We start from the raw sequence: 11324 nt of genomic DNA, 5'->3' as shown, positions 1-11324 counted from the left end.
CCCAGCTCCTCTCAGGCGGCTGCGGCGGTGGCGACCACGCGGGCGGGGGAGGAGAGAGGCGAGACGGATGGTACGCGAGGGCGCAGGCGCGCGGCCGGAGGGGCGGAGCCTGGGGAAGGGCGCCCGCTTGGCTCCCTTGTGTGTGTATAACCAGGTGACCTGCAGGCTGCGGGACTGAGCCCGGGGCTCGAGGTAGTACGGGCTGCGATTGTGACAGATCGCTCTTGCCTGCTTGCTTTAACGTCCTCGCCAGTTTTCTGTTTTTCCCTGCATTTCCTCGACAGAGCCATAATGTAAATATGTTAAATGAGTGCCTAGTGCCCATCCCCCATCTTTCATACACACTACACCGAAAGTTCCACGTCTTGCCCCGCAAAGACCTGGGGTTCTATGAGGGAAGCTTTACGTCTCTCTCAAACCGCTTGCCTCTGACATCCAGCTGAAGCCAGTGGTATTATCTACACAATCACTTAACAGCAGTCGCCTTGTGAAGTCTTTGTACCTCAGGACTCTTCCCTCTCCAATCTCCCTCCACTTTGAAGTCAATCTTGCCCCAAGCAACGCTTTTGATCAAGTTCCTCCTATATTAAAAAATCTGTGGTGGCCAATAAAACTGCGCAGGAGAGTCCAAATACCTTAGATACTCCTTTTTCTCCAGAATATGGCCCCAACTAGCCTTTCCAGCTGCAATTTCCATTATTCCAAACTGGTTAAACAGCTGGTCAAATATTTTCTCTGCCCTTTCAGTCTTCTTGCCTGTACACCTAGAATAGCTATGTACCATGCTATGCAAGTGTCACAGTGTATTTAATCAACCCTCTGCTTTGGGATATCTAGTTGAAAACTAGAAGTGAATCATTAGGTCAGGTGATATCAGACAGAGTTCTACTTCCATGTGTTATTTTTTGGCTAGGCCTCTATTTTCACATATGGAAAAGCAATGGGTTTGTCTCTAAGGTCTTTGATTCATCAGATAATCTGATAATTAGTCTCTAGTCTTGTTAAAGGCAAGAAATGGGAAAAAAGAAACTAAGGTCACTTCTCTTTCACAAAGAAATCAATCAAACAGCTCCGTCCCCTTCTATTCTCCTGAACCTTGGTAAAAAAAAAAAAAAAAAAAGAAGAGAAAGAAAGAAGTGGGGAAGCTATAAAAGGCATTTTGGACTCTTCTGACACTCCATCCTCAAAAGCCGAATGGAATTAAACGAAATCAACAATAAACTACATATTTTCACCCCACATCTACTAGCCATAAAATATCTTATCTCGATATATAGAAAAATACAAGTAAGACCCTGAGAATCTACAATTCTTTTTTTTTTTTTTTTTAAGATTTTATTTATTTATTTGAGACAGAGAGAATGAGAGACAGAGAGCATGAGAGGGAGGAGGGTCAGAGGGAGAAGCAGACTCCCCGCCAAGCAGGGAGCCGGATGCGGGACTCGATCCCGAGACTCCAGGATCATGACCTGAGCCGAAGGCAGTCGCTTAACCAACTGAGCCACCCAGGCGCCCCGAGAATCTACAATTCTTAACTGAGCTAGAAAATTTGTACCTGTAAAGCAGAGGGCAATATTGATGACTAAAACCTGTCTCTTTCTGAACAACTGTACAAGAAAAAAGTCCTTTTTTTTCGGGGCTTATGGCTGAAAAGCCAAAATTAGAGGAGACATATGAAGGGAAAGAAAATTACTATATTAATCCATTTTATGTTATGTTTATATTTACATAATAAAGTACCCTCTAGGCTGTTTAGAAAAACAACAGTATTGTTTGCATAACTAATTTACATCAACTCTTTAATATTTCCATTCTTGCACACTGCAGGTGGTGCTTTTAGCAGCTCTAAGACATTTTGCAAACTCCCCACATATCTCTGTCCACTTATTAAATAGTTGTTGTATCCATATTAACTTGCGAAGTAAGGGCTTGGTCTCCCAGATTATTTTCTAAGTGCCATAAAAGGGGAATTTGCCTAATGCAATATTGTCCAAGTATAGGATCGAGGGATGGAATACAAATTTGGAACTACTATAGAAGTAATTGGAAATGTTTGTTGAGTGGTATGAAGCTATTTGTGAAAACAGACTCCTTATAAAATTTTTTAAAGACTAATTTATCCATGATTATAGTAGTGTGCAAAATGTCATTAAAGAGACTTCTACTTCCAGGTATGAGAGAGTAGATGGTCTAGACTTACCCTCCTATCATTAACAAATAGGAAACTGGACGAAATATAGAAAACAACTGTTTTTAGATGTTGGACAATACACAGCACAGGATTGTGATCCCTGATAAGAGACACAAATGAGATGAATCTAACCATTACCTGGATTTTCTGCCTGGAGGCAATTCCTAGCCAGTGACAGGGGCTGAGAACTCAAATTGAGTCTAGCATAGCAGCCTCCTTGAGTTGAAGATGTAGATCAGTGTTTGAAGAGATCAAGGTAACTAGAATTTGTGAAGCAAAGCAGCTGAAAGGAGGGAGCTATACAGAGAAAAGCTCCAGAAACCCACTTAGGTTGAGCCAGTGAGTCTTTGCATATCAACCTGTACCTGTAGAGAAACCCCTCGGGGCTGGCCAATAACAATTTCTAAGAAAAAAACAAATACCAGAGAGCTGTGAAACATCATAATTCCTAGAGCTCACGAAGGGCCAGGAATCATTTGGAGTTCCCTTCAGTCAGAGTGAAGAGTACTCACTACATATATGGGACATTCAGCAGATACCCCAGATACCTTAGAAGAGGAGCTATATTAGCCTAAGAAAAAAGTCCTACTCTAGACCAGTCCTAAAGGAGCTTCAAAACAAATCTTGACAGCTCAGACTCATCTACGACTGCCTGTCAAAACCAGTCCAGCATTCTTCAGAGGAATACAAGATCAAGTCATCCACAATGGAAAGTTTACAATATCTCGAATCCAATAACAAAATTACTGGACATGCAAAGAAACAAGAGACTGTGACCTGTAACCACAAGGAAAATTGCTCTACAAAAACAGACTGAAGTACAGGCAAGTCAAGTGATTGCTCCAAACTCATAGCTGGTTACTGCTGGCTCTAGGCTTTGAAGACAGGCAAGAGTTATAGCCTACAGTCTAACCACTATTACTAATCTGCATGTTGTATGACAGGACAACAGGATGTTTCTCCACAACCCATCCTAGTAGAAGAGATGTGTTGATGACCAGAGAGGTGGCTTCAGGCATATGGCCAGGTTGACGGAGTCATTGCATTGAGCTGCAATTCTTCTATTTGGGAGTTTCAGATTGTTGGTTGAAATGCCTTAAAAGATAGGACAGCCCTATATAATATTTTTCCAATAACTGAAGGATCATACATTCAGTCAACATTTACTGTATTCCTGGCATTGTTTTGTATGCCAGCTTAAAAGCATTTGAAACATGTATTTTTAGATAAAAGTACTTTGCAGAGAAAAGTTACAATGATCTTTGGTTTCTTCATTTGTAGTTGGGTCTAATAATCTATGCCTTGTCTATGTTCCAGGATGGTCAAATGGATTAAATGAGATAATGTCTGTGAAATAACTTGGCTGCAGTAAATCACTGTGTAATGTTAATGCAATGATAATGATCAACATAGTACACATTTCTTTTGAACTTCTTGTGCACTGCAATGAGGAAAAGTCAAAGGCCAATCAAGTCATAGCATGGTCACCTGACACTGAGCACATGAAATATCAAGTCATAAGTTATATGCCATCCATGGAATGCTTATGGGTACAGGATACCTTTGGAAACTTCTGATAACTCCTACATTAATCATTTAGGGATTTCTAGTTTATCTAGTTTCTTTTTTTATATTGTATTTGATCCTATTTGCACATATATTTTAATATAGTCTATTTTGGGTGTGTGTATTTAATTTACACACTCTTCCAAATATAATACTCTTTTGTAATAACTCATAGCACCTAGCAGAGTATTCAGGAAATCGTCATTTAATTGAATCTGTGTCGTGAGAGTAAATGTTTAGACTTTTTTTTCCTGCAAGAGGTATAGGAACATACCTCTAGAATAATATAAAGAGAGGTATAACGCTGGTTTCAGTGTTTTCTCATTTATTATATAAAAGAAAAAATTAATGCAGTTGGTTTGTACACATTTAAATTCCATAGAACAAATCCATAGAAATTAGGATACTCTATGCATGCACTCTGCATTTTCTTTGTTAAATGTTTTTGTTCACAAAAATAACAACACATTTTTTTTCTTTTTAAAGCCACTAAAGCAGAGGGAGAACAAAACATGCAGCACTGTATACATTTGCATAGTATATTTTACCCAGCATGCCTTGTAGAATGCTACACATTTACCTATATGAGAAAAATAAAAGGGGGTAAATTATTAAAATATATAACTAAAATTTAAAGAAAGGAAAAAATTATTTGGCAAAGGCAATATTTTTTTTCCACTTTGTACCTGGAGATACAGCAATAGCTTGGGATATCAACAGCCTCAGAATAATTGGTAAAATCTTTTTACATCAACTTGCCTTATTTATTTTTAGTTTTAATAAAATTATGTTTTTCCCTCCCGCTACCCCTTCAAAAAAACAAAAACAAAACAGCTAATGGCTTTAACTTATGTTTCAAAATAGTATTCAATAAAAAACAAATTAAAGAATCCCTAAATACTTTACTTTTTTGTTGTTGTTGGGACATCTTTATTTATCATTCTGACTTTAGGCTGTGAAAAATATAAAACATTTCAAACATGTCCACAATTTAGAGGAGCCCTATGAGCTCATTTGCCATTACTTTTTGTAGCTGTTACTGAAGGAGCAGAAATAAGAACAGTAAATATAGTATGAGTCTTATCACAAAATAACATGTAATAAATTTTATGCAAGGGAATAAAATAAAATAAATTACATCCACAGATTGCAAGGCTATGAAGTAAATTGCTGGAAAAGTATCAAGCAGCAAGTTAAAAAGATGGTAGATGAAATAAATCTGATAAAACTTAGAATTAAATCTATATACTTTTAAAAAATACGACTGCCAAATTTAACAGTGGATTTTGTTATAAGTTTGTGCTATAACAAATGTGCTTCTTTCTCCTCAATCTATTTTCATATTATTGGCAAAATATATATCTTTTATAATTTTGTACTATACAATATATGTTTTGCTACATTATTTTTCTACTGCTAATGCAGATAAGAAGTAACAACATAGATTTATTTTGGCAATAAAATGTTTTCATTTTAATAACATCCCAGAAAATATTGTAAGGCATATGAAAAATAGTATGCAACAATATAGCATTAATGATCCTGCATCTTCGATACATCCCTTATGCATACAGAATTCACACTGATTTCAGTTAAAAGTGTGTGAAAAATGGCATGCAAGTAGGGCAAGAGTGGCCCCTACATAAATATAGCCATTTGTTGAGAAATTTGAGTGTTCAAAACATAATCAGGAACACTTACAAAATATTGAAAAGCTAGAGGCCAGCCACTTTGGGTTCTTATGTAGTTCTCCTTTTAACTTAATAATTTTCCAAGAGGATGCATCAGTATACTCCCCAGACCACTCTAAATTCATTAGTAACATTTTCTACCATCTCTCTGCAAACATTTTACATACTTCAAAAGAAACAAAGGAAAGTTTCATATGTATCTATGACTCTCCAACACTCTTGCTATTCACTTACTTGTAAGTTTCTCATGGTAAGTGGGAGTTACAGCCCTTGTTCAAGTTTATCTGATGAGATAAATTTTCTAGTCTTCTCATACTGTCCCTCAATTATAGGAAGCATTTGGGATTAAACCATCCACAAGTAGATAAAAATAGTTGCTATAAGAGGGGGTATTTCATTTGAGAAATTTCATTTTAATAAAAGAAGAAATCTTTAAAAAGTAATTTTTGAATGTTGTAGCTCTCTGCCCATATAAACCAGTTTAACTATTTTGACTAACTTGGCTGTTTAAGTCAACAACAAAAAAGTTATCCTTGTTGTCTGCTGACAACTACTGTATTGACTAGTTTGATCATAATTATGTAAAAGAGGTGGCCTGTTCTCTGTCCTATAGACACAGTTTGAGTAAGTAACTTAGTAACAGAGTATTAACAATATTTAAAGATATGAGGAACGAATAAAACAAATTTTATTACACAATTTGCTATAATGTTTTCATTCATATAGTCATTCAAAGATGAGTTTTATATAATTAAAAAGAAAACAACATGCAACATTGTCACGCAACACAAAGGCAGAAATAGAAAAGAAATAAGGGGTACAGTCCCATTTATTTAAAACATTTATATGAAGTTTGCTCCAATGACATGGGAGTCCAAGATAATGCATACCCTTACATAGGAAATGGCTAACTGTCCACAGGAGACATTAAAGATCAACAAAAGTTGAATTTCCAAACCAGCTGCACTTAAATATCAAGTTTTTGGATCTACTCTTTAGGCTTAGAGCTAGATATTGTAACAAACTGCACACAAAGGCAATCCCCTTGCAGTTTGTTTTGTTCCCTATGATGACCGATTTCTTAAATTAACCTTGTGTCCTGATAAACTGTGAACCAATTCAAAGAAAACTCCACTAACATGGAAGAAAAGAAGGGTGACAAGAGTATTTTGGAAACAGTTTAAAATTTAAAGGGAATGTATATTTTAAGAATTTATGCATTTAGTTTTGCAGCTAGGTTAGCAGTAAGAGTAATAAATCTGATTACTACTTATTGAAAAGTGTTTTTCTCTTTAAAGACAGATTGTCTTCTCTAGAGAAGAGGTAGTATAAATATTAATATATAGGGCAATTTCTACAGTGGCATTATATCATTTTTATTTTTTAGCAAATACCAAAATAAAATTGTATAACTAAAAAAATACACTAGCATGCAAATTAAGGTTGCCTAGAAACATTCTTGACTGACATCCTGGGTCTCCACAACATTTTATGATATGTTCATTCAAGGGTTTAAATTTGCAAACTATCTTTTGGCATAATTTCCTTCTGTCCCTCCCTTTCACTGCCCTAGCTTCCTATTACGAATTTTAAGGCCCCCACACAAAAGACAAGTTCAAGTATGCAGGTATGAAAAGTGGTTAACATTCCAAAAATACATTTTGCAGACAACAACAATAATAAAGTAATTAACAAATTATTCAAAGGGAACAAATAATTTTCTTAGAATTTGTTTTATATTTAAAAAATTCATTTCATTAAGGACTAAGTGCAATGACATATTGTCACATAATTAAGACTCTCTTATTAGGAAAGACTATCAGTCTAAATTGTTAATTTCAATTTTGCTTTCCAATAGAACTGTATAAAGATAAGAGAGAATCATCAGTCATTTATAAACATTTCCAAGTGTTGCTTTAAATATTGGAGTAAACAAGATAACATTGTTGATTATAATACTGGAGTCACATTATAGCCTTGAGTATTAACATCAGGATTGACAAATTGCATTCTCTTTTTTCCCAGAACTACATTTTCACATTGTCACATGAGTCTACAGTGTTACATGTTCGCAGACTAAAATTACAGAATATGTAACTTACATATTCTGATATTACATATACTGAAGTTACAGAATATGTGATTTATACAAGGTAAAACGCCTCAAAACATTGTAAGAGTTGTTTCTCCTGCTTATCATTTGCTATTTTGAAATAAAATAAGTTAAAAACAAAGTATTTGTGGAATACGTATTTTTTAAAGTTGCTTGATATGCTTGGCAAAAATAAAACTTTCATTTAGTATATATCTGTATTTTAGTATCATTTACACAGTAAACTCTAACACTTAAAAAAAGGAAACTGTGTATCTCTTATTTATTTGGAGAAGATAAACTTATTACAAAAGGAATGGAAAAGAATATGCCAAATCAAAGTAAAATTTCAAATATGTCCATCAAGAAAATATACATTATACCCTTTCCAAGATTGTTAGCTTTTGAATAAGAATGCAAAGCAAAACAGGTACAGACACTTGATGGTAAACGACAGATTGGTTTTGTGCACAGATACTGAATAGACCTCTCTCTTTATCAGCATGACATGGAAGACTTAGAAACAAGGCTTTAAGAAGCTTTTAAAAACAAGTGCTTTTTAAAAATTGAAAGAATATGGTAATCTTGCTGACTAGGAAATATAAGTAAATGCTGTTGCAGCTACCTGCCATAAAATGTAAATATCTTAAAGTAGTTAAATGACCAGATTGCTAATGCTACTACAGAAAAAGCTGAACAGCTGTCTAGTCTAAATTTATCACCTTGGTGCACTCTTTGCAATTAAATACTTTAATGCACACAAACAAGAAACCAGTAAAGCATATAGAAAAATGTTTTGGCTAATGTTTTCTTTTTCATGCAAATATGTGCTGTACATGTAATAAATATATTTTTGTTTGCTGGAAAATGCTCTTCTGTGCTCTAACAAAGTATTCAGTAATGGCAGGTTCAATGTTTATTAAGGTGTCTAATGGATACAGGTCTTTCACATGTCTTAACTGAAAGTTCTGTAAGCTTCACTAGATGACAAAAGAACCTCACAAGTCAATATCACATGTTAACTTTTAGAATTTACTGAGCCCATATTTTCAATTGTATCAAATATGTGAGATAACTTACATAATTATAGGCATCCTCATCATAGCTAAACAGGTTCATAATGGAGTATGCACAGTGAACAGGAGGGGAGGGAATGTGGGAGGTCGTGATGGGGTTCAAGATATGTATAACTAATCAAGAATATGGAATTTATTTTTATAGTCAGGAAAATTATTTAATGGGTGCATGCTTTGAGAGCGTAAATATTGAAAGGCGTGGGAGGAAAATAAGGTAATAGAAATCAATTATTATTGTTTTCCAAATATAGGCTTCATGACATGTACCAGTAGAAAGGGATTTTTATGCCTCGTCCTACTGGGGCTTTCGAAAAATTCATGCATTGTGGACTTTTAGAAACAAGAGTCTTTTCTGAAAGATATTTGTGTATTGTATAAAAGGGTCAATTTCAATAATTCCTTGAATCATAGTGCATCTAAGGCTTCCTTGATAACATAAGACAGAAGGTCACCAATTCTGTAATTTTAGCCACTGGAAAAACTGTCAAGACTTAACAGGTGAAGAGGAGTGTTCATTAGAAATAAGGCAGCTCAATCTCCAAATTCTTTGTAATTCTCGACAATAAAAATGCTGTAATTTTAGTGAACAAATATACTCTGAATCTGTGAATTTGCTTTTTATTGCAAGCTTTTAAATTCATCATTTGTTTTCACATTTTTCATTTAATCATTTGTATAAACGCAGCTTTCAATATCAAAATTGAATGTTTCCATGTAAAACAAAAGTCCTTAGCATGACTATAAAGAATTTGGGGAAGGGCTAGAACATTCATATATTCAAAGACAGAGACTGAATGAAGCAATGGAAAGATATGCAATTGTGCTGGCAGGAAATACAGGCCCATGTTTGTGGGAAGATGGAGAGATGAATTCCCACCTGGAGATGTTTAGCTTCGCACTCAGGAGGATCTGTGCCCATCCTTACTGTCTGACTTCAGACTCCTGGATGTATGTAGTTGTGCTCAGAGAGAGGAAAGGGGAAACAACACCCCGTTTCCCATGTCCCGTGATCAGCTATGATTGGGCTTCTCTATATTATTCTCTCTCACTGCTAAAGAAATTTTGAGGTTTTTTTTTTTTTTTGCCAACTTCAAACAAGCTAACAGTAGGGACTAAACAAAAAGCAAAACACTTTGAATACAACAGCTGTGCCAGGAAAGAAACAAAAATATTAAAATCTGAGGAGAGCGTATAATTTCTGCATTAATTTGAGGTGGGTTTTTTTGGCACTATGAATACATTTGGTAAGTTTGAAAAGCCATTCTGTCAACATTAACATATGTTAAAATGTTTATACAGTCCAACTTTAAGTGTAAATTTAAATTCCAGCAAATAAATACCATACCTGGTTTTGGCTTCTTTTGGTATTTTGATTTTCTTATTATTAGGTTTTTGGTTTTTTTGTGTTTTTTTTTTTTTTTTTTTTTTTTCAGATTTTTAAATTGACTGCAACATGCTCAAGTAGACTTTCTAGTCGATTCGCCCAAATTCCAACAGGAATTGGTTTATAAATTGGTTCCAACTGGAACTGGTCATTTGGAATTTCCAGCATGGGAAATTATTTTATATGTGCCTTGATAAATACCCTAAATTACAAATCAATGTGTCTAAATCTAATGAAGAAAACAAAAGGTACTGTTATGTAAATGCTGAGCTTAAAAATATCTATATGACTGGGCATCTAATAACCATCTAGACTTAAGGGCATAATGTACTTTTTTTTTTTTTTGCCCCTTATTTAGCATCAAATGACAACAGCCCATAAGCACAGTAAATACTGTGCTGTACTTGCCAAGTTAAGATGATTGGTTTATCCTAGCAGTGCTATGGCAAATTGTCAACAGATGAATTTTTTGTTTGCTTCTGCAGACTCAAAGCCTATGTCGGGAGTCATGGCTATATCCCCCAGGCGATCCTCGGTTCCTATGGGGTTTGTATGTGTCCTGGTATGAGTCAGGGTAATCTTCTTCCACAAGAGGGTAATGATCTCGGCTATGCTGGGAACTGGAAGACAAGCGATTCCTACTCTTCCGAGCCCGTTCATTGTGATAATTTTCATCAGAGGTCATTAGACTTCGTCTTTCAATTGGAGAGTTCTCCGTGGAGTGGTTGCTGTGCCTCATACGCTGACTCTAAAAATATCAGATAGTTCATCGGTTACATCATGTCAGTTTCATTCATCTAGAAGATGTAAATGCACGTAAAACAGTAGGGTCTGTACAATAAAATGCTAAATATCTGACTTAATAAAGCATTTTGATGCACAAATGGTCTACTCAAAAGATCTAGTCTATTTTATTTGGGGCAGAACATGCAAAGATACGAAAATGCTGATAGTTTGTGAATTTAATTACATGATGCTACACGACTATGCTTCCTATTAAAAATAGAAATTTGAAAGTTAACTGCTGAATGGAACTTAATGTATCTATGAAGACCTAATAACTCCACTTCTACTGCAAAAATGAGGATCATTTTACTATTGGGAAATAAGTTAAAGTTCAGAATAGCGTCTGCTATTTTATTTCTCTCTTGAACTGATAAAATCTTTCTTCCCCTGAAGTCACACACTTCACCTTTATCTAGCTGAATGTTCCTTATACCTTTTAAAAATATTTTCGTGCAATTATGATTTGTGCTGCCCATAAAATAATGTGTTTGTTTCTTCATCATACATAAATGTTAAGGCTCTCAGCAATATTCTTTCC

At 35.1% G+C, this 11324-nt stretch overlaps 1 protein-coding gene across 1 annotated transcript in view; it reads right to left on the bottom strand.

Annotated features, from left to right (window-relative positions):
• Positions 1-6248: 6248 nt before the first annotated feature.
• The window catches only part of CACNB4 (calcium voltage-gated channel auxiliary subunit beta 4), a 244651-nt gene continuing 239575 nt past the window's right edge, over positions 6249-11324 (bottom strand). Inside the window, exon 14 of the mRNA XM_035008031.1 lies at positions 6249-10748. Within this exon, the coding sequence (XP_034863922.1) occupies positions 10488-10748 (261 nt within the window). The 3' untranslated portion in view covers positions 6249-10487. The remainder of the gene's footprint in view (positions 10749-11324) is intronic.

Source organism: Mirounga leonina, unplaced genomic scaffold (genome assembly GCF_011800145.1).
Source record: "Mirounga leonina isolate KUSES-001 unplaced genomic scaffold, KU_Mleo_1.0 Mir_151, whole genome shotgun sequence".
In the NCBI taxonomy this organism is placed as follows: Eukaryota; Metazoa; Chordata; class Mammalia; order Carnivora; family Phocidae; genus Mirounga; species Mirounga leonina.
The sequence above is the reverse complement of the archived record's forward strand: the minus strand, read 5'-3'. Positions and strand labels throughout refer to the sequence as shown.